This window comes from Eschscholzia californica, unplaced genomic scaffold (assembly GCF_041429995.1).
Source record: "Eschscholzia californica isolate CP2 unplaced genomic scaffold, dmEscCali1.0.p SCAF_3, whole genome shotgun sequence".
Taxonomy (NCBI): Eukaryota; Viridiplantae; Streptophyta; class Magnoliopsida; order Ranunculales; family Papaveraceae; genus Eschscholzia; species Eschscholzia californica.
Genome location: NW_028238420.1, coordinates 54543386 through 54567090, shown reverse-complemented (window position 1 = coordinate 54567090; position 23705 = coordinate 54543386). Strand labels below are relative to the sequence as shown.

Here is a 23705-nt window from a genome sequence, read left to right as displayed (position 1 = left end):
CTTCTATGAATATTGAATCTAGGGCGAAAATTCTTTATTGATGAATTAGTCACAAGTGCTTCACGCCAACAAAAAGAAACATTTAATACACCGCTCAGGCGGGACTTGTCTGTGGCAGACATTTGATTCTGGCCATTACTTGGTGAGACCCGTTTAGGGAAGAGAACAAAAAATGGTTCAAATTTTCACAATGCTTTTCAACCATCTAAAGGAAAGGGTAAAAAAAGATAAGTTACAGGGCAAACCGTAAATATGAGAGAAATGGATGAGAGGCTCCACCAGTCTGATGCCTGAGCTCAACGGATATCAGCAACAATAAGGGGATCGCCCGAGTATCGACTCCATGGTAGCTAATTGATGGTGTAAAAATTTGTATACTGACTCCGTGGTAGTAGAAGCTATTCGAACCACCAAACCAATTCCCTAAAATACACAACCACTATTAGAATAACCAAACTTGTAAAGAATGATGATCAACGTAGAAAGATGGGTAGAGAAGTTTACGTTAGGACCAAAAGGACTACAAGAAGCAACAAATTTTGGTCTGCTTGGGCCCAAATTTGATCGGTTGTTACGCCCTAAAGGAATGTAGAATTGGTCAGACATTATTCTCTTAACTTCATCTTGTATTTGGTTTTGAATGTTCTTCAGCTTTGGCCTACATCCACAATTTTATACCAATATAAGTTTCATCATTAACAGTGACTGTGCAACACATAGTATTTTTGTATCAGAAAACTAGGTCATTATATGTTCATGTACAAAGTGGAAACCTACCCCACAAGTACGATCATTGCTATGACTTGGTACTCTTGCATGCGCTCGGCAATACTGGTAATGCTTCCTTGTTCAAGTACTACCTGATTTCACATATAACATGAACTATTTCCTTTCCGAAAAAAAAATCCGCATCATAAGTACTTCCACTATAGTTTCTTGTTTTCCAATAACGAAACCCGCACAAAAAAGAAAGTCGTTTTTTCTAATAAAAGAGCCTTCTTTGTGGTACAGCTAGTCTTGCCGCAGAGACATACTGTCCACACAATGTGGGATCATAATCTAGACTCAGATATTCTCCCCTCAAGAGCTAACTCGTGGGTTCGGATGGGGGATAAGCTACTACCAAAAGGAATCCTAATGTAAAATGAACAAAAAAGAAACAGAAATTAACACAAACAAGCAATCTTCACATGGTGTGGTATATGTATGCCGTGGAAAGTATGCCTCAACATTACGTACACATTGCCTTCTTCCGGAAAGTTCAATCTCTAAGTTTCCCTCTCGGACTTGGAGAATTGTCTCCTTTTAGACTACTTCGAAGGCAGTCCAAATAAGATATATGCCTTTGGCTCTTTCATCTTGAGAAAGAGATTGATGTTGCCTTCAACAATCAAGAGCACTACTTTTCTAACGCTTTCTCTTGATTCACATAAAATAAAAGCTATTGCACCTTTTTATGGTCCATAGTATCTCTTGGCAGCTGGTGTAATTTTCATTATTGTATGTGATACATGCAATTGACATTGGTAGTACCTTCTCTAACTAGGAGGGTCAACAGTAAACTATTGGCTTGTTGATAAACCTCAAAATTGTATTCGATAATCGATGGTATAGAAATCTACAAACTGAAGTCAAATCGGATACATTACTATCGCATATCAGAATCTGTTAACCAGTGAAAAAACAAATATTAAAGAAGCACTACAACTAATGAAACTAACCTAAACTGAGAACAGAATAATTTGATCTTGATTGATAATATTTAAAGAGTAAAGAGATTTTCTGGTTTGGGGGTTTGCTTCAGTCAAAACGACTGAAAGGAATATATGACTAAACTCTAAAGATAAACGAAAAACATTATTTTTATGTGGTATTGAAACCCTCTTCTGAGGATCTCAGAGTGAAAGAGGCAATGATGTCAAGTGTCTCCAAAAGTCTATCAATAGAAAATATTTCTCTTCTTGCGGTTTGAGTTATTACCAATTTGTATTGTAATATCCAAATCCCACAACAGTATCATCCAATTTGATATCCACATAAGAAACCGGCGTCGGAAAATCTCTAATATATTTTAAATAATTTAGATACGAAATCTAATTAAATTTGGGTGCTTGAATTCCCACTAACAGTGACTGATCTTGAATTTAAACCGCAAAAGCAATATAATGCAAGGGACGTGAAAAGTTACCGAATCGAGAAACAGAGGTTGATTGTCTTCCATGAAGATGTTGTTTGTGCTCTTATATAGTGTGAAATCCCATTTTTCTCCCCGTTCATGGCGCCCACTGGTGATCCAATCAACAATTAGCAGGCTCGAGTCTACAACCATTCTGAAAATTTGCTTCTGGGAGTAACGTGCAGTGGAGAAACATGTCACTGGGTCCGGAATGACGACAAAGAGTGCATCCTTTCCGATTCTTGCCTACTGCATGGCACAATTTTGCCACTGTCAGTAAGTACCATATGTGGCAACCAACTTACTTTATTTCGAACATTCGAAATGGTCTTTAACGTGTTTTCACAGAAATAGTTATTGTTTTTCAAATACTCTTAATAACCTACTCTTTGTTTCATAAGATTTTCTTTTCAACCGCTAAATAATTTTACTACTATACTTTTCAAATAAAATAACTAACAAAATTTGTCCGTTACAATCACCGCTCCGCGTAAACAGTTAGCAACTAAGGTTCTTTACCACGTTCTAAAATAAATCATTTGAATTAAAAACGTTACAATGACTTTGTTCGTTGTTACATTTGATTATGATAATGGATTGTTAGATCACCAAGTTACTGTTATTGCAGCTTTGCATACTAACCAAAATCGAAGTACAAGAGGAATCAACAAAGCTTTCTTTTAATTTTCATTTTTCTAATAAATTAGGGGAAATATGTTACCTCCAAGCATTGTTCGGAAGACTTTGATTCCACTGACTTATATACCTGGTATGATCATGAAACGAAAATGAACCAAAGATGATGTAAAATACATGTTTGAAAGTTATAACACCATAGAAGTGTGAGAATAGTCCCACATGGGAGAAGGGTCATCTAGTAACCACAATATATTGTCCAGGTCTTCTCCCCTCACTGCCAATTTGTTTTGAGTTGGATGACCGCAAACTTAACATGGTTTCGGAGCTAAGACCACACCTGATAGGTTTTAAAGCCACACGTACTCTACGTCGCCCAAAAAAGAGGGTGTGTAACAAAAAATATAATGTCTTCGTCGTCTCCACTCATTGTCAATTGGGATGACCACAAACTCAACAATAAGGTGGATGAAATTAGAAAGAAGAAAAAGCAAGAGGAAAACCCTAATGAACCTTTGTGGAAGATTGAGTAGTCAAAACTGCTGTGCAACTATCTCCAATTGTTAAGCTACAAGAAACACTATCTCCCTACAAAGTAAGAGATTAAAATTTTATTTTCTCCACAGAGAGAGAGAGAGAGAGAGAGAGAGAAAGAGAGGTGGAGAGAGATATAAGATAGAAAGAGGACATACAGAGACTATACCACCACCATAGGTAAGATAGTAAATCCAGACTGAATCACTTTTGGAAGAAGAACCAACCTGAGAGAGATCAATCAAATAAAAAGATGATGCAATTAATTAGGTAGAGAGAGGTTAATGATGGTGGATTGATTTAAGATTGAATTGGTTGAAAAGGAGTTACCTTTTTAGGTATAATGAATTTGAGGGGGTACTTTGAGAAGCATCTAGTGACGGTTGATTTTCCTCTCACTTTTTCCACCACCACAATGCCCTCCTCCTCCTCCTGTTTTTCCATCTCTCACTTCTCTTTTCTCCCACCCCCTAGACTTCTCTTATGTACCCTGACGAGTGCCTGCTTGTATTTGTTTTCCTAGTCTACTCCTCTATGCTCACAACTCAGGTCTTGATGAGCACCTACCGTCCAAACGGGTCAACACAAACTTAGGGTGATCCTTTTGTGAAAACACAAACAATATATCTCCAGTAATCGTCTCATACTGCAAACAAACAAAAATAAAATCAGACCACTGCTAGAACCCATATTTCATATTTGAAATCCAGTTGCAAATTTGAGTTGACTCGAATTTGATTTCAAAATAGTTATTCTTTCGTATGACAGATTGAATAAAAGCTGACAAAACCGGTTGTATCGAATAACAGAAAAGCGAGTACATACATCAAGCATATCAACACATGTGTTCTATGGTGCTTCTTAACCACCTAGTAGTAATTATAATCACAAAAGATTTCCACTTTTTCACTATCTTACCCGTAACTCTCTTAGATTCGATATACCCTGATTTAGTGTTGAATGTGTTACAACTAAACACCGTCTGTTTGCGGAAAACAAAAGCGTACTCATCTCAATTTCAGGATTATCATCATTGTCCATTTGTAGTATGAAAAAGCGCAAAAAAACAACGTCGAATATTCGCTTGTCATATCAAGAGACACTATCATATTTACTTTAGATTACAAAGATTCCATTAATGAACATGGGATGTGACTTTTATAAGCGGGTAAGGGATCACAGCCATACAAACTTATATAAAGGACACAAATTTTCCCTCAAAAGAGATCTGAGTCTTACCTTCATACTTCTCATTGATTTTTAACTTGTAATTGTGAACTAACTTGAACGTCTTTGCAAGTATCCAAATCCAGTCCTCGATGATAAGGAGGTATAATTTTTTTTCTTTTTTTTGAAATCGACTACGATCTACATTAGTCGTTCCAAGACACTGATACATCATTAAGATGTGACAAGAAGGTATAATCAATTGAAGATAGTAAAGACATTTTTCAGGACAATTTTCAAAAAATTACGTTCTGACATCATGAGAACCAAACACCATTTTTCCTTCTAACTACGAGTAGGTTAGTTTATTTTGCATCAAAACGTAACGGTCTTTCAACAAAAAAAAAAAAAAATCAAAACGTAACTGTAAGTGACATCGCTCATAGAAGACCGATAGGTCGTCTAAAAATTACGTTTAACAAAAGTTATTTTTACAAAATTTCATTGTTTAGGAAGTCACTTTCTCACATCAATATTTTGGATCGGTTTCAGATTTTCTGGTGGACTTTCAAGCTGCCCATTTTTGTCCATGTAATCCATGAGTTAGTTTGATGGCTTCCCATACCTTTTTCTTTACACAAAATAAATTCTCTCTCTCTTTCTGTCTCAGTTTTTGAGGTCGAAAACGCCAGCAAAATCATCTACCTTTATTCCCACTCTGATTCTCTCTCTCTGCTGAAGAACTTCAGGTACTTATTTTCTATTCATCCTTTCCTTCAATCAAACTAGTGATTTCCTTTTCAGGACTTAATTCATTTACTTTTGTAGATCAATCATCAAATTTGATGTATGTATTAGCTATTATATCTGATTTTGTTACCCTAGGGTGAGGGAGGGTTTCCCAATTCAAACTAAATAATCCAATTTGATTCATATTTAGGGTTGAAAACTAAATCTGATTGTCTCAAATGTTTCTGAGGTGCTACTTGATTTAGCAGCATTCCTAATTAGGATGATGGTTTTCATGGAACTTAAAATTATATATGACCTTTACAATTAGATGGGTAATTTCATGCTTTTTTTTAAAGATCTATAGTAATAGCATTAACAACAAGAGTGAAGTCAATTGGGACTTTCTTAATTAATAATTGAGGATCTTCCTTCTGCCGAGATATTCCGCATTTAACAGTTATTTTGATTTGAATAGTTAGTCTTCTTTAGTTTATGTTTTTCTTTGTTGAGTTCTTGTCAAATTTCAAGTTCGTTTTCGACCCAATATGCAGTTTTTAAGAAAAAAACTAAGATAATACATTAATGTCAATTTTCTTTTAGTGTTTAGATTGCACATTTGCGCTCCAACTCTTCGTAAAAAAAAGCCAAAAGCGCAAGAATGTTATGTACATGTTTTATCTGTTTGCAATTCGAAACACTACACTGTTCGTATTGGTAAATAGACTATATGTTGAACACAAGTAACAGTGCTGCTGATTCACGAAGTTTCATGATACGGTGTCTATAGTTGTCGAGTCAGTACAACTGCATTAGAGCCACATAGAGTGCTCTCTTATAGAATAGCAGTATTTGTAGTTAACTTGGCTGCCATAACCTTTCTAATGTACACAGTGAATTTCTTTTTTATGTTATTTTGCAGCAAACTGAGTTACTAGATAGAGATGTCTTCCGAGCCTCCACCTTTTCAGGAAGCCGCACGTTGTGACGTATGCAAATGCAGTTTCAATACTTTCAGAAGAAGGGTAAGTAGTTATGCTATGTATTGGTTTATTTGTCTAAGAATCCATGAGTAATTTGTATGCCTTCCCTATCAAACTGGTCGGAGGCTTAGGGGGCTAGGAGATGATATTGCCTTCACATTTAGCTCTTTCTTCGACATCCAAATTTACTCCCCATATTCTCCAGCTTGAATAATTATATCTAATGCCATATTTGCGTTTTTTGCATTACATATTGTTTTGTTCTGTATGCATTTTTTGCTATGGTTTCTAGGAACATCACTAGTTCTAGCTGTATTTCATTTCAATCTTTGCTGCAATATTTTCCGCGGCGCCGAATACAAGAATTTGGTTTGATGTCATTCTTATTTTATGCAGCACCATTGCCGATGTTGTGGCAGGACACTTTGTAACGAACATTCATCAGATCAAATGGTATGAACTTCAGATCTAGTTTTTCATCTTGTTATTTTTATCCGTCTGTATTGCCGTGGCTGAATCTTATCTCATTCATGTTACTCTTGCTTGTTTCTTTTCAATCTGCAGGCTTTACCACAATTTGGCATCCATTCCAGTGTCAGAGTTTGTTCTGATTGTTTTAACAACTCTAGGTAGACACGTGTGCTGGCTCTTTTCTGGTTTACTTTAGAATACTTACGGTTACAGATTCTAGATGTATACCTGAGCTGTTTTATTTACTGAACTTTATATTGTTTTCCTGGGACATGAGTTATGACTTGGAAACATCGTTGAATCTGTTCGAAATGTTTACTTCTAGTTTGAATTTCTTTTCCTTTGTTTACCTTCCCCAAGTTCTATATTATAACTGTCTTTCAAGTTTGAATTTCTTTTGTGACTCTGTTGTCTCTAACCAATAATATCATATTCTTATTGGTAATTTGTAGATCTGTTGGAGTTGATTCAAATATAACTTCCGACGGCGGTAACACAGCAGCAGATGCATTTTCCAGACTAGACATTTATGAACCAGTTGTTTCGAAGTCTGAGGATGCAGGGCCACAGAACTCTGTTATAGATGTTCCAGAGTGCAAGTGTGGGATGCCTTTATGCATTTGTAAATCTTCAGATCCAGATCCTCTCCCTGCTCCTGTGATGGTACTCAATATTATTAGAATCAGCATGGTGCTTGTATTTTCTCTTTGACTTACTGAGGGTATTTATTGTTCTTGGCATAGATGCAAAACACATCAACTGTTCCAAATCAACCCAACATAAGAAAGAAGAAGGACCAGACCCCAAAGAATAACGGTCCAACGTCAAGCAACAGCAACCCTAGGTGTGTAACATTCCTATCTATAAGGTCTATCTTAAATTTTCAGTTCTTTTTATTTATACTCCATATTTCAGATATCTGCACACAGCAGCTGAGAGTTGCTTTCCATGACCTAATACCATAATATGCCTTGTCAACTCTAACGGGATTTCAAGCATGTAAACACATACTAATGAATTCCTCACTTTAGGTAGTCTAAACTTGGCAATATGAAAAAACCTTTTTTTTTTCTTTTTGAAACACTGGAATCTTGATGAATATATTAAGAAACATATATCTACTAGGGTTCTCCATAATATAGATCATGTCTAGGCTGTATAGAAATAGGCTAGCTACACCATGATTAATGCCTCCCTAGAAGTTATGAAAGTCGTCAAAGTGAAATTCGTCAAACTTCCTTCTAATAGTTCCATCTAACCCTCCCATTTTGTGAGATCAGACATATTCTAAGCATTTAATGTATATCCTTTTATCATCATATTGACTAATGGCTTTGACTGAACACATGGTTCCGAAAATCGGGTCGATTTCTGGATCTGATGTGCGGATATCAGGTGGAAAATGAGAGATCTACACATTTTGTATGTGAACAGTGCGCCTTTCCGCAGTAAATCTCAACATGTAACACACATACACCTCACACCTATGAGAGTAAAAAAAATGGATACTTACGAACTATAAGTCAAAGGCAATTTTTGGTTAACACAATAGCTTTTCAATTATGTATATCATATATCATTAAGGTCCAACACGGTACAAGAAAACAGAAAATATTTTCCCACACATTGAGATAGGGGATCCAGACAAGAAATACATGTACAATAGAGTACGAGCTTAATTTGATAGCTAATTATGGAAACATCTGATCGAGCTGTAAGCTATAATAAAGAGGAACCAAGTAAAAATTCCATAGACCGTTATATATATATTTGTATTGATTATCTTTCAACATGGAATAAAGTAGATAGTGGTTCGAGAGAGAAGACGTAGAAAACTAGAAATAAAGGGAAAAAAGGAAGAGTGGGACTCGTCAACGGAGAGCTAGTAACATCCGCCAACAAGTTTCATCTTTTGGAGAGGAAGATGAAATAGAAGAGATAACAACCTCAGATATGAGAAAATAAGTAAAATATAAGTGGAGACGCAATCACACAAAGGGAAGTTACTGAACCATTGACACAATCACACAAAGGGAAGTTACTGAACCATTGAGAAACAACTTGGTTGTTGTTCGAATTTTGTTGAGAAAACATACAAGTTCTAGTCTATACATGGGTCCTCCGTTGCGAGTTACCAGTCCCGTTTCGTGAGGAGCCTATCCCACCCTTAACTACTTTGTTAAAAACATTTTATATCTTTTGTTTGTTAAACACTCGAAACTTGATATTCTTGAACAAAAGTAGCAAAATATTTGGTTCCTTTTTTAGGTTAACCAAACGGATGCTTTAACCCCATTTGACACCAATGAATTTACCAGTAGGAAAGATAAAAAATTGCACTGCACAAACCTGATTAATTGGTTTCAGTTTTGTTTAAGATTTGGATACTATTATTGTTAGTTATGTTTTCGTAGTTGTCGTTATGAAGTAATTAAAAGTGTCGTAACTATCTATTTTTGGGTTATGTTATATTTAACTAGAATCGTAATGGTCTTAGACTCTTAGGTATTCCATGTAGCAAGTTCAAGAGCTTTAGTCGGTTTTGTAGTCTTTCTAATGGAATTGTCTGTAAGGAGCTCCTATTACAAAATTACGTGGCTTTGGTTAATATCTTCTTTTATTCTTAGTAAGAGTTGAAGTAGTTAAAGAACTGCTTTCTGAAGACTATTTATTTTCATACCTTGATCATTGATTAATCCCTGATTGAATCTTCCGTTAAACGGGATTTACATCACACTTTCTTTTCGAAATTATTGTATGCCATTTACCACATTGCTTTTTCAAACCAAACAGCCTTGAGGCGGAAAACCGTTTCCTAAACAATGATTGCTCGAATATCTGTCCATGAGAGAGTACTAAATGTCTTATTATCAGCCAACCTGTCAATCTTTCTAAATATACATCAAACTTTAATTTTTTTACTTGTCCAATTTACTAAAATAACTAACTTGATGTACATTTTGCAGCTCAGTTTTTAATCCTGGCCACTTGACAAAAGCAGGTTTAGGTGAACCTAAAATGCAGTATGAAGCTAATGGAGAGGTATAAAATTTCAATGACTCTAGTAGAATGCATAGCAAGAAATTTAAATGTGTCTCTGATGAAAAGAAGAGCATCTTTTGGAGTATCTCAATTATTGTTCTTTTATGCTTGATTTTGTTCCCAGGGTTTAAGAGAAGCTATTAAGAATAGTGACATTGCTGCAGTCAAGAAGCTTCTGAGTGAGGTAATATTATAATTCAGATACCCAATTTTCTATTTTGATCTATAATAACATATAAGGACTCGTATTATTGGCAGGGAGTGGATGCAAATTATTGTGACAAACAAGGATTGTCATTGCTACACTTGGTACACTCTTTTCTTTCACATTTATGCCCGTGGCATTTTTAAGATAGAAGTATATGATTATAAACATTTAGTTGCATCTGCAGGCAGCCCTCTTCAATCAAACTGAGATAGCTTTTATTCTCATGGACAATGGAGCGAGTTTGGAGTACAAAAATCAACAAGGTAATATTCCACCATTGAGATCTTCTCTTTTTCTAGTTCGTTTTAGTTTACATTAAGTACTAGTAGCAAGGCAGTTGTGCAATTGTCTTACTGCTATGTAGTTGGTCTCGGTCCGGCTGAAGGCCGAGACCGAGACGAGACCGAGACGGACCGAGATTCTCGGCCGAGACAGCAAGTGTAGCTATTAGCTAATGGCCTACTACTAAGGCACTACTTAGGCATAAAATAAATCCTAATCTACTAAAATTAGGTTCTTGTGTTCTTTACTTCCTTATTAGTTCTTAATTCTAGTTTTTACTACTTATTCTAACCTAATAATTGTATAAATAAATCCAAATCTACTAAAATTTTGAAAGTGTCGAAAGAATTTTCAAAGTTTCTATAAGGCATAAAACCTAAAAATTCTATATAGTATTATTGCTATTTATATTAGATCTATTGGGAATACAATAACTAGTTAAGATTTAAGAAGATAATAAATAGTAGTACACAACTAAGTCTAAGAGTTTTTCGCAAAAAAAAGTTCTAAATATTTAGAAATTACTGCCTCGGTCTCGGTCTCGGTCTCGGGTTGTCTCGGCCGAGTTTCACCGAGAATCTCGGCCAAACCCTAACTCGGGGTCTCGGCCGAGTCTCGTCTCGGGAGAGGGCCGAGACCGAGACGAGACCCGAGATTCTCGGCTGTCTCGGCCGAGACCAACCACATACTCTTACTGAGCTCAAAGGAATTAAGTTATTGTCCAGTATAATAGAAAAAGAAAGCAATAGCGGGCTTCTTTTTCATCTCAAGTATATGGCCAAGTAAGCTATACATCTGGGAGTACTTGATATTGATCCACTGCACGGACGTTAGAGAGTTCACCAACTTACTGATGTAACACCTATTCGCCATATCATCTTTGATTCAAGTCCTACGCCAGGGCCATGCAAGGCATGGTTCATCCCGAACAGGCGTGCTGCCCTAGACAGCACCAGGCTTCTGCAGCATGACCAACTTAGGCCCCAAGTTTACCCAAAGGTCCTAGCATATATGATCTCCTTTGAGACAGGCAGTTTTGTTGTGGGCAAAAATGTTCTTATTGTCAGGAGAAATGGGAGATACCGAGATATTACTACTGCCCTTTATCTGCAAATGATTTCTAAGACATGTTTGTACCTTCTTTTTATCAGGAGAAACAGCATTGGATTGTGCTCCTACGACATTGCAATATAAAATGAGAAACAAGATTGAAGGAGAAGGTTCTTAGTTAGAAGATGTAGAATTCTTTTCTGTTCTATGTTTACGATATTAGTTTGTGTAATGGCTGCCATCTAGATTGTTTTATGAGGGTGAAGAACTATATAGTCAAGAGTTTGATTCGGAGATTACTGAGACCAAAATAAATGTGAGTTGTGACATTAACAAATAAGAGTTTCATGTTTAGAGATTACTTTTGTCGTGTTGCAAAATCTTCATATACTGGAAGATGTTTTAAAACCAGACTTTCCTACAGTTGGTCTTAAGCCATAAGCCTCGACTGTTACGCCAAGATGTTGATGCTATAACATGTAGGTTTTATACCTCTAGTCGAAGAGTCGATTTTGGCTCTTCCCATGCTCGCTTTTGTCTACAGGAACTATCTGTAATGAATAGTTGTATCATTGAATGTGTGTGCAGTTCCAGTGAAGCTAGCAGCAATAGGGTTATCAGTTTTCTGATTCTCGGGTTATTGTTTTGTACTCTAGCGCAATTGCATCTTTGTTCACCGTTTTGTGCTTTGCCTCGGTGTTTTAGTTTTCTGTTCATGAGGATCCACACCATCAGAAGAAACTAGCCCCATGGAATCAACTTCAATTGCTCGGTCAAAACATTGTTATGTTTGTGAAATCTACCCTATAAACAGTTAGTTCAATGGAAAATCAAACAATCTTACAAGATACACAAGAACCCAAGAAATTTACTGACGTCTCCTTCACTTATGTCTCAAAATATTGTAATAATTTAGCAGATTCATTAGCACGATTATTAGCTAGGAAAACTCGACAAAAGAGGATTTGGTTCCTACAATTCCCTCATTTCTATTCTAATTGTATTTGGAAAAGTCAATGTTTGGATGAAGAATACATTTCAACAAGAAAAAGATCCTGAAGTTCGAGCCTGAGCTTGCACCCATCTACTATATACCCCACGAGGGTTTGTATATCTTATCGCTAGTATACAGAGTACCACATAAGTTACTGGACAAGGCTTTCGCCACTCTCTCCGATTACCCTCTCGGTTATTCTTCCACTGATGTACCAGAAAAAAGTTGCACTTCCATTTGCAATTTTTCTTCTGTAGAGACGCAGCACCATCCATCTCGAGTTTCTCACGGACCTTGCACGTAATATAATCCATCATACGAACCAACCCATGCTTCCCAACTGTAATTTTGTCCAACTAGATCCTTTTCGTACTTTTGTCTGGTTGATTCCTGTAGTTCTGATCCAGAGTATATTTAAAAGTTAAGCGATGACCGAGAATAGAAACAGGACTAGACTAGTAAGGACAACATATACAGAAGGAATTACTTCCAGTCCCCGGGCAGCACATGACTGACGGTGCAGAATTTGATATTTTTGTACTGCAGAGAAGCTCAGCAGTCTTAATGCTCCAAATGCGGATATATCCATCCTCGCCGCCTGTCAAAATTAGCAGGCTACAAAAATTAATATTATATTATTTAATAACTAAACTCGACAACCTTAACCATGGAAATGGATTACAGGGTAGTTTTACATAAACCCGTCGACTAGATAACAGCTGTAAGCAGCGAAGATCATTAAGCAGCAGAAAGCATGACAACCTGACATAACAATATTCTCAGAAGGATCCACTCCAAGCTGTATACGGGTATGAGAGTTCACGTGCCCCTCATAAGATTGGACAGCTCCTCTCTGCATCTGGCGATGATCGTAGAGTTTGATCTGTATAAGTAACAGAGGAATATCATGACTCAAAAAGTTAAATGGTTTATAAATTTTTTAAAAGAGATTTCAGGACTGGTTAGGACTTCTCTATATGCTAAACTCCAGATCCCTTTAGCCGTAACTTAAAGCCCTACAGGTATGCCTATCCTTACGTATTTTATTCAGCTTTGAACAATGAAAACATAAATTACTAATGTTATCATTTTCTACACTTTTTGTGCATTCTTAATGGCTTTCCAGTTAATAATCACAGTTCAAGTTTATATAAGACCAGCTTTTCACCAAGCACCAGAATGTTTCGTGCTCTTCTAGTCCAATCAGCTCGACTCATGGGATCAAAGTGATCAAGGTTTCGGACAGATGAAACAGACTCTTGGACTGTTATAAAGCTTAGAGCTCTAAAAAGGAAACAGGCTCAAGTTCAAACTCCAATTCACGCTTAAGTCATCTCCAATCCCTTGAGGCATGCTCACATCTGCGAGATTCAACCTCTCAACCCTTTCTATCACTTAACTGACTCAGCAATGACCGATGAGTACATACCCTCACCATTAACTTGTATAATCTACAAACAGAGACCTTTATTGTTCAGGATAAGGGGTTTTTGAGAGAAGAAATCTTATGAGTAGAAGAACACTACCCGAGAAGCCTATACACAGAGGAAACGATTTTAAGCTTGTCAGAGCAAAGATCACCTATATATTTCCCTTGTAATCTCAGTGCAGTCCTGCACCCTAATCATCACTAACATAATATGAGTGTCTCTTAGCTTTTCCCAAACTTGAAGTAGGACAAACCACACGGAATCATTCAATTACTCAATTCAAAATCAACACACTTGAAAGGATCAGATCCCCACTATTTTTTCCCTCAAAAAATCATTTGGTCTGTCTGATCGATCACGACAAAAATTCAAACCCACAATTTTGTACATCTTCGGTCTCCTGGAAGTGCTGGTGTCTGAACATGATCCTTCTTTCTAATAATAATTCTTGAACTAAACTTTGATAAGAAAATTAAGAAAACTGATCTTTATTTACAAACCAACAAGCAAATATTTGTAAATGAAAAGTGAATAAATGTAGTTAGAAAATAGGGGCTCTTGTCAAATGTAGTAACTGACCGAAAAGAGACCAGTTGACGATTGTTTGATATCCATGATACTGGTTACCATTCCTTTCTCACATATACCAGATAGTGTAATCAAATAATCCAATTTAGTAGGAAACAGGAAAACCGAAGTAGCAAACCTATTAATAAGTATATATTTAAGCTAGAAGCTTTAGCTAATTTATTCAATTATCTTAAAGCTCAAACCCATAAATATGTGTATCCAAGGTAAACTATTTTCCTATTCTAACAATAAACCTAAAACAGCGTAAACTCTGTCTAATCAGTCAAAGCAAAAAAACTCACCGACCCATCCATGGAGCTTGCCAAAAAGTACTGGTCATATGTTTGAAGGCATACTAAACTACAATCACAATATAGAAGTTAGTTATGCGAGCAAGATAAGTACAACTGTACAAGAACTCTAGCTAATTTATGATGTAATGCAGAAAAGGTGAAAAACAACTCCAACTAAGGGATGTGGTCCCAACCTGGATATAGATGATGGCATATAAGTAGTACAAGAGGGTCTTATATTTCCTTTCAGCTGCAAAAGATACATTTAGAAGCTGTTATAGAACTTCAAAACGAAAAAATATGTAACAGAAAACTTCGACCATCTAGTAAGGAGACGCAAGGGAAGAACATTAAGGTTAGAAAAAAAATGTTTCATTTCAAGAACATTAAACTTTGACCATATATGAGGAAATGAAAGGAAACAATCAAAGAAGAATACTTAAATAAATGAGAAATTATCTATTCGGCATGTTTATGTGTAGGACACCCTCGCATTCTAGAACCACTGGTCATTTGAGAACTTGAGCCTCTACCACGAACGACGGTAATATTCAATCTTTTACGTAATCAGAAAAATGTGAAGGCCAGAGAACATCACATGCCCACCGAAACTGAATATTAAAAATGTAGCATTTGATGGAATCTAACTAGCCACAGGTAAAGGTCGGCTCTGGTGTTTAGTATTACGCTATTTTCAGTTGCGATTTCTTTTTGGACTACTTTCCTACGAAATATTTACTCTCTCTGTGATGCATAATTGCGTATAGAATAGATACACCTACTCCCAGGCATTCTATCTCCGTAGAACTTAAAATTTAAACTAGTTAACTAGAAAATCCTGTTGTTAACATCAACTACTCAGTAAGCAGTTATCACAGCTTGAAAATGAAAGAAAGAGGAAACGGAGGGAGGAAAAAAAGGAAAAAACTACAATGGAAGAAACAGATGTAGATTTGCTCGAGGCAAGCAGCTATGTCCTGCTGGAGGAAAAAATAGGAGAATTGTAAAAATTTGAGAAAAACAGTCTGCTGTTTTTTCATTTCTAATGCTTCTTTTTCATTACATTGTTCTTCTCATTTTTTTTGAAAGCTCTCATTTCTTAATGATTAAGATATTATTTTTTACGGAAAAAGAGGATGTTGAGGACCTGAGGTGTAGAAGTAGAAACATAAGACAATTCAGAAATGGACAGTGTTAGGGGAATGACGAATCTCTTAAAAATCCCTGACAAGAGATTAAATAAGGAAAAGGAAAGGCTGTACCAAATAAAGGGTGAGCGAACATAGATATCACCGAAATAGATGAAACCATATGTTTATGGAGCCAGGATAAAGTTCAATGTTGATCATTCATGCTTCTGCCCCAAAATATCCGTAGGTAGATCAGATGATATGAGGAAATTGTTTGATAATTACAGTTTCATATTTATTTTCTGTACGAACTTGAGGATAAAAGAACTCCTAGTAAAAAATAATTATACTAAAAGAGGTGCTTAGGTTAATGTTCTTGAATTTCGAAATACGGGATTATCAATACCTCAAACAATCTCTTAGTCAATTTCCTCCGCTTACTACTTGAAGGCTCGCGAACTGTACACAAAGAGGATGGTATTTGGTGACTAGGAAGTCTTGCAGAGTGTCCTTGTCTCTGACGAACATCAACTGTCACAATTGCTCCATTTCTAAATCCACAGATAACTGTATTTCCCTGTGACAAAAGGTGTATAAATAAGTTTCGGAGCGCGGAAGGCTAGTTAAGAAATCAATACACAAGATGTCTGATACCCCTTAGCAAAGTTATTGGGGTCAGATTAACTTAAACTTGTAAAACTACAGTTTGATAAGTAAAAGCTTCAAAAGGTAAATATGAAGGCATTATAAATAAAGACGACCGTAATTCACATCGATATCAGATAAAGACTTCACTCAAGGATTTTGCCTTCTTTCGACAAAATAATATCAACACGTAGGTCCCACATGATAGTGCGATAATCATTTAATTGGATCCTTCACTCCATATATATATATATTATCTTGAACACGGTTACCAATAGATGTTATTGATATCCAACTGCCATGCGAGGTGTTGCACATGCGAGTGTAAAAAGCTAGAATGTGGAAAGAACCATAATTATATTTTCTCGTCTGACTAATTAGTCCTAACCTGAAGTACAACACTTGTCCAACAAGAGCATCCAAGTGTTTTATACAGATACTCGACCCAACTGGAATAACTGAGTTCTTGTCTATTTGTTTATGGCGACACTTAGGCACACCTAGGCACTCAAAGCGATGGGTTCTCAAGGGGGTCGCCTCCTTTGGAGGCGAAATCCCCTTATTTCCACGATTGGCGACTGAGAGCGCCTTTTGTTGCCTAGGAGAACCGATATAAAAGCGATTGGGTGCCTATAAGAAAATTTAAGCATTTGTGGGTCCCACTGTCCAAACCCAGTCGACTTGACTTAGGATGAAATCAGTTTCTCATTCTCTTCCCTTAGCCATAATGGATGAGAGAGAGAGAGAGCACTTTTTCTACAAATACCAATGCTTGAGGGGGTAAAGTAAGAAAACCCTAATTTTAATTCAAAAATTCAAATAAAAAACATTTAAGTTACCAGACATGGTGGAAAAAAACTCGTTTTCAAATAATATAAACAAGTTTCAAACTTACCGAATGATCAAACTTTAGGGAGAAAACATCACTTTTACAACGGCACACCCATGAAAGAACACCAGTCTCTAAGTTTACCAAGGCAGATCCATGATTAGTGCCTGTAATAAAGGGGAAATAATAAAGAACAATCAGTTACAATAGATGGAACAAACCAAAGTCAAATCTTAATGCAATCAATTAATTTTGGTTCTTTCAATTCATAAAAGAAACATATATTTAGCACAAGAGAAATAGAAAGGTAAGCATCAATAACCCCTCCGTTTCTCTTTAGGTTCTTCTATTTTAAAGAAGAGGATGAGAAGGTTTTGATAGAGATTTTTACGCACGATGAAGTCACTATTAGCTTATTGTGTTCCCGAATTATAATGATCTAAACTATCTATGGTAACTGCAATACTAATCCTTTTTAACAACAGGGTCCACTTAAACTGAATAATACCCTAACTACTATTTCATAGAAATGGAAAACATCCAAACACCAAGGTAAAAAATATCAAATAGGTCCACGCTAACAGAGAATACATATTACAAAAGAATGAACAAATTTCAGTGAAGAGTTTTATTTTCAAGAAAAGAAAAGAGAAATTAGGTATAGAGCTTGCCAATAACTGCTTCAGACCCCTTAGAGTTACAATCAGCAGACCAAATCGTACAATTAGCTAAAGCAATAGAAGAGAGTCGTCTCCTTAAAGTTGGATCAGTTGGATCAGGATCTAAGGGATCACTGAGATTCAACATATAAATAGATCCACTTGATGTTTCAGATCCCAACGTGGCTATCCTGATTTCTTATGTTAAGCTTGCATCTAATGTCTCATCAACAAAACTATGTGCAAACTGTAAAATGGAGAAGCTATATAACTATGCACAGTAATAAATGTTCGTACTTGGCTAGATTACTACAACTGAAGAAATAAAAATATCCTGAGTAGAACTTAGTAATTAATCAGGATACAAAGCTTGCTTGATTGAAGGACCATCGCGGGCTATATGAGGAGAGTTCTTTTGGATCCTCTGTACACAAGATATGCTGGAGTACATATGGGTTGAATATCCGGCAGGCCTCCAAATATGTGCTGGCGCTCTGTAACCCTCAGCTTGCTGTTCTGCAACAACAGGCCAGACAAAATCTGGCATGCATTCAATCCCATAATCAAAATGTTGACCTCTTTCCTGGACTTCATAAAGACTGCAGAAGAACAGAACTTAAGTAACAACTTCTAATGCATTTCTCAGTTCTCAAATTGAATGCTGCATCTAATTTACAATATGACCATCAGAAAGGAAAAATACAAGATTTAGATGAGACACTTGAATGCACACCATGAAATATGTGGGGAGAACAAAAAGCTCTAGATGTTTAGAGGTTAATATATATAAATGCTAATTTCTATGTAACATGGCTCCTCGTTTTTAGTATTTTTGTCATACCAGATGCTCATTTCTCATATTTGCTAATTGCTATCACTTGAGTGGATATATAATCCTTATGTCATATGGTGTGTGCAAAATCATGTTACGACCAATATCTCAGGATTCCATACACATAGGATCCCCCCACCCCCAGATGCTCCCACAGGCGAGGTGGCATCCCAATAACAACTAGAATTACTTTCACTTTTTGCCTCTTGTTTGCGAACACAAAACCAATACACAGAAGTCCTCAACAATTTTCCTAATAGCTAGGTACTTGGCCGGACTGCAAGGACCACTTACATTCCAACTAAAAAGATTTACTGACATTTTAGCTCGACGCCCCTGATGCTCAAAGGCAACGTTTCTTTCTTCAAACCATCAGACGTTTCTTTCATGCCCCATTCCAGGGTCCTAAGCTCTCTAAAAAGATTCAGTGCAAAAAAAAAAATCATCCTTTACATACTCACCTTTGCTCTTATAATACATAATAGTGTCCTACATTCAGTGCCAAATATAAGATGAGAAGCATACGAGAATCATGTGCAGTCTCACCTCAAGCAGCTATTCATGCTCCCAGTCAGTAAGACATTTGATTCAAATTGTCCTTCAGGCGTTTGTATATCAACGTGGAGCTGTTCCAAAGCACTATCAGCAAACATTCCTGCTCTCTGGTACTTCCATATCTGTAGCACATGAAAAATACACATAAGACTGTAAATACATGAAGTGTTTTAACACCATTTCTTGGGCATCAAGGTATGTCGATGGGAACCATGAGAGATTACATGAATAGGAGCATAAAACCTTTAATCCGCATTCGACAATTCAATAGGAAAGAGATTGAGACACTCGGTTCATCGAGAGTTCGTGATGTTGTGGGAACCGATATGCTTAATGTTTCGATGTCCTCTACTCATGAGCCTTATCAATGTAGATATCGTTTATATCAACATATAAACCCTTTCACTTGTTAAACAGAGCACCTAAAAAGCTAGCAACTGTTAACAAATGCATGACTTCACGTTTTCATTTAATTTGAAGGTTTAGAAGAGAAAAGTAAATGCAACAAAGTTTTGAAGATAGGATTTTCTTTAGAACAACAAATTCAGCTAAAATCATCAAAGCTTCCGCAACTTGTACTACCATGATGGCCTTACTTGAAAGCCGGCAATAGAGCAAGCATGAATGATATGTAAGTTTCTGTCGAAATAAACATATTTCACAGTATTTGCAAAATGTAAGCGGTGTAAGCCAAATGGGATTCGCAAGCTAAGAATATGAAAAAACCTGTCATTCCTAACAGATACTAATGATGGAAAGATAAAGACCTTTCTTTTCCAAAGGTGCAGAACAACATGATAAAATAGGATTGGAAGCATACGCATCTCTAGCCCTATTCCAACTTTTCCTTTTTCAAGACATACCATTAAGATGAAAGACCAAATATAACCTTCCAAAATAATAAAAAGAACACACACTTGTAGAATCAGACTGAACTATTTTGGCAAGCTTCGGAAATAATTACAAAATAGTGTACTCCTTGGCAACTTTCAAAATTCTGAATCAAATCGGACACTCAATGACTCAAATACTCTTCTACAATAATGATAGTCACTTAAATGGGTATAGCAGAACATAGTATGTGTGCGTGCATGCGCGTGTGTATGCATGCGCGTGTATATGCATGCACGTGCGCGTCGGTACCTGTCTGATTTTGGATGTATCCCTAGGTAAAATATCCTAGACCCTACTCATGTATCTATGAAGTCCTGGATTCCAATATTCGTACCAATGTCTTACATGGAAACAAATGAAAATAAGTTTAGAAGTATTTCAGGGCGTCTTGGTATTTCAGTATATTTACTTATAACATTGGCATTCTTTCTCTACATTATCAGGATGAGGTCCGTGAATAAAAATTCATAATATTTGTAATTCCTTAAATCAGTAATATGCTAAACCACTCGGAGCCCGATATTCTAGAGAAGAAAATTTATGATATTCTAATAAGATTTCACAAGAAAATGAAGGCTAGAAAGTGGAGATCACATGATAGAATACGGGTACGGAGATAAACTGTAAACATACCATAGGACGGGATGATCGATTCTTTTGGTACTCTTGTTGGAAATCACACTTGCGCCTATCAAAAGAGAGTACTTTGCCATATAACTCCCTGACATGAAGCAGGTTAGAAGTTTTAAATTCCTTTCTCCTACACTTAGTTGGATGGTCATTTGCCTGAAACAAAACAAGTATCATCCAAGTTCACAATAATAGTTGACAAAAAAGCTGTTGATAGTTGACCAAACGTTGGTATCTGACAACTTTGTGGCTAATAGCAAGTTACAATTTTCATGTTCATGTCCAATTTTGATCAAGGAATTAAATTTCTAAATGTTTCGGCCGAAATGACAGAAATATTTCCATTTCCATGCTTACTAAAATTTCCACCGAACCCGAAATTTAATTACTTTCTCTTAACAATGTCGCGTTAAGTAATTAAATTTCGAAATATCTCGGGCGACATGACCGAAATATTTCTATTTCCACACCTATCATATCGAAATTTCCACCAAAACCCAAATTCCATTCCTTGATTTTGATCACATAGAGGAGATAGTTTGTTTCAATTTTATGCCAATAGTTAATAGAATAGAAACTGAAAGTCATATATAGGATTTACCTTGTCTGGTTTTGGAGGTGTTTTTTGAGTATGAGAACCAGGTATTGATCCTTTGATAGGGAAGTACCTATTTTTTTCTGAATCATAAAAGAATCCGGGAAGTTCTGAAAGAAAAAACAGAATTTAACATCAATTTATATTAAATTTTACTGATCAAACAAACAGAAACAAAAATACATGCAAAGGGAGAGACGGGAAAAAAAAACCTATTGGCATCTTCAAAGAGAAGGGCAAAGAAACCACTAAAGCTGGTGAGTTTGCAGCAAAATAGAGAGAGAAAGAGAGAGAGAGAGAGAGAGAGAGAGAGAGAGAGAGAGAGAGAGAGAGTGTCGTCTTTATGCCTATCAATGTCTGTACTGAGGAACTTCAAATAGAGAGAGAAGTTAAAAACGAGAAGACCTAACTGGATGAAGGAGGTTGCAGAAATAACAGAGGAGTTCGAGGAGTTCGAATACGGCGTTCATCTCAAACAAGTTTGGCTTCGCGGCGGTGGGAATGGGGCCAGGCAACCAGGAGTGTAGGGGTAGGGCTGGGAAGAGAGTCGCCAAACTTGAAATCCGTCACGGGTACCTGAGTCCGTTAGAGCCCGCGGATACCCGAAATCCGAAGGTGGGGGTTTAGCCCGACCGACCCCTTGAAATCAACGGATCGGGTACGGATTTTGAAGTACTACCCGACATCCCGCCCGAGCCCGCCCGATAATCCTTACCTGACATAAACCGCTTTATAATGTCATCCACTTATACGATAAGTCGATAATACCTATGCACATTATGTGTATACTTGCTAGTATATATTTATGTATGTATGTATAACATATGTATACTTGAAGTTTGAAGGGAAAGTACAAGGTGTCATCTTCCTATCTACTTGGCAATTTTTCTCATTTTTTGGTCCTAGTCAGCTTGTCCTAGTCACAACCTTTGTGTTTTGTTATATAGATATTGTTGTCTAAGTGCGGAGTCCCCGTGACACAATATTGTTAAGAGGAACTTAAAATTAAATTTTAGTTTCGATAGAAATTTCGATACCATCGAAATAGAAATATTTTGGTCATCTATTCATCTCGACCGAGATATTTTGAAACTTTGGTGAAAACCCGATACTCGACCGACGATACTCGAGAAACCCGAAAAGTTTGAGGGACTTGAACGGCAGAGAGTTTCAAAGCCCGACCGACCCGACTCGATGAATGACATTAACCCGACCGACCCGACCCAGACCGATTCCCACCCCTATGTAGGGTGGGTTTGGCCGGGAAGCCCAATACCCTCTCGCGTCCGAAGGGTCCGTGGGCGGGCGTGGTGCAAGAGATGGTCAGTACCCACCCGCCCCGTAGAAGTTAAGCGGATAGACACTGGTCGTAGATGGTTACTTGATGATCCGCCCGAGACCAACCGATTATGTTACCCGTTCGTCTGAACCGTTCATACATGTACGTCTGAACCGTTCATACATGTACGTCTGAACCGTTCATACATGTCCGTCTGAACCGTTCATTCATGTACGTCTGAACCGTTCATACATGTCCGTCTGAACCGTTCATACATGTCCGTCTGAACCGTTCATACTCGTATGTTTTCCGCAATACACACCCGACCGAACCCGACCTAACTCAACTATTTCTTAGAGTATTTCTAATGCAACACTTAGTCTTAAAAACTTTCTTGAACAACAAAAAAAAAAAAAAATTGTCTTAAAAACTTTAAATGTCACGTACTATTAGAGTTTCAACCACGGGAAATCAAGTCTGCGACTATGTCACATTTAGTAAAATAAAACAAGATTTTGCTTTTTCGCCACTCAGAAATAAGAATCTCAATTAAAACTGATTAGTGAGTTTCTTTCCGGTAAACAACCATGTCGGCTTCTTGGGCCCAACCTTTAACATTGTACGACTACTGCGTGTTTTTCTAATTTTTCCAAACCTTGTACATTACCGCTTCTCCAGTATTCTAGAAACTGAAATTTCTTCTACAGGTTCTTGTAAACCTTAAAACTGTATTAGTCGACTAAGTCGGCAATAACAAATATAAACATTTTTTTTCTTTTATATGATCAAAGTTATATATAATATACAAGTAGATATTGTACAACTGATAAATGAATATAATGAAAAGTTTACACTTTTTATACACTTTCTTCTTAAACTTTTTTTTTACCTTGCTTTCTTTTTCCGTCCACAATCGACATGATAACAAATCGGAGGAATCTTTCCGATTGGGTTCATATATAGTCTGTAGCCGTCTTTTTTTTTGTTGAATAGCCTCAGTTATCATCTTACAAGGTGAAAACCAAATACTACCCTCACAAAATGTCGCTCTCAGTTTTTCGTCACTCTGATAAGCACTAACGACCTAACATC

At 36.7% G+C, this 23705-nt stretch overlaps 3 protein-coding genes across 3 annotated transcripts; 1 reads left to right on the top strand and 2 right to left on the bottom strand.

Annotated features, from left to right (window-relative positions):
* Positions 1 to 19: 19 nt before the first annotated feature.
* URED (urease accessory protein D) lies at positions 20 to 4186 on the bottom strand. The gene is made up of 8 exons (XM_086669692.1): positions 3677 to 4186; positions 3505 to 3573; positions 3326 to 3400; positions 2898 to 2942; positions 2189 to 2422; positions 778 to 860; positions 505 to 658; positions 20 to 423 (listed from the first exon to the last, which is right to left on the bottom strand). Exons 1-8 carry the CDS (start codon positions 3788 to 3790, stop codon positions 307 to 309), a joined length of 891 nt encoding a protein of 296 aa, XP_086525818.1. The 5' UTR covers positions 3791 to 4186; the 3' UTR covers positions 20 to 306.
* A 747-nt stretch (positions 4187 to 4933) lies between these two features.
* On the top strand, positions 4934 to 11639 carry LOC147551955 (Ankyrin repeat family protein). Its single transcript, XM_086670731.1, has 11 exons — positions 4934 to 5262; positions 6165 to 6267; positions 6622 to 6678; positions 6790 to 6854; positions 7149 to 7359; positions 7440 to 7540; positions 9663 to 9738; positions 9863 to 9922; positions 9997 to 10047; positions 10131 to 10209; positions 11380 to 11639. Exons 2-11 carry the CDS (start codon positions 6187 to 6189, stop codon positions 11454 to 11456), a joined length of 858 nt encoding a protein of 285 aa, XP_086526857.1. The 5' UTR covers positions 4934 to 5262; positions 6165 to 6186; the 3' UTR covers positions 11457 to 11639.
* A 489-nt stretch (positions 11640 to 12128) lies between these two features.
* Positions 12129 to 22049, bottom strand: LOC147551954 (Transducin/WD40 repeat-like superfamily protein). Its single transcript, XM_086670730.1, has 13 exons — positions 21547 to 22049; positions 21341 to 21444; positions 20743 to 20895; positions 19207 to 19337; positions 18194 to 18427; positions 17841 to 18019; positions 17236 to 17336; positions 16102 to 16272; positions 14760 to 14815; positions 14575 to 14632; positions 13035 to 13155; positions 12760 to 12870; positions 12129 to 12670 (listed from the first exon to the last, which is right to left on the bottom strand). Exons 1-13 carry the CDS (start codon positions 21554 to 21556, stop codon positions 12558 to 12560), a joined length of 1542 nt encoding a protein of 513 aa, XP_086526856.1. The 5' UTR covers positions 21557 to 22049; the 3' UTR covers positions 12129 to 12557.
* Positions 22050 to 23705: the final 1656 nt, after the last annotated feature.

Bases quoted from the DNA above. Each gene is read 5' to 3' on its own strand.
- URED (XM_086669692.1), bottom strand. From the start codon at position 3,790: ATGGAAAAACAGGAGGAGGAGGAGGGCATTGTGGTGGTGGAAAAAGTG. The intron at 3,574-3,676 runs GTAACTCCTTTT...GATCTCTCTCAG, and splicing joins AATTCATTATACCTAAAAAG to GTTGGTTCTTCTTCCAAAAG. The intron at 2,423-2,897 runs GTAACATATTTC...GCCATGCAGTAG, and splicing joins CTTCCGAACAATGCTTGGAG to GCAAGAATCGGAAAGGATGC.
- LOC147551955 (XM_086670731.1), top strand. From the start codon at position 6,187: ATGTCTTCCGAGCCTCCACCTTTTCAGGAAGCCGCACGTTGTGACGTA. The intron at 6,268-6,621 runs GTAAGTAGTTAT...TATTTTATGCAG, and splicing joins TCAATACTTTCAGAAGAAGG to CACCATTGCCGATGTTGTGG. The intron at 7,360-7,439 runs GTACTCAATATT...TTCTTGGCATAG, and splicing joins CTCTCCCTGCTCCTGTGATG to ATGCAAAACACATCAACTGT.
- LOC147551954 (XM_086670730.1), bottom strand. The intron at 17,337-17,840 runs GCAAGCTCTATA...CCTTTATTACAG, and splicing joins GGGGTCTGAAGCAGTTATTG to GCACTAATCATGGATCTGCC. The intron at 14,633-14,759 runs GTTGGGACCACA...TTGTGATTGTAG, and splicing joins ATGCCATCATCTATATCCAG to TTTAGTATGCCTTCAAACAT.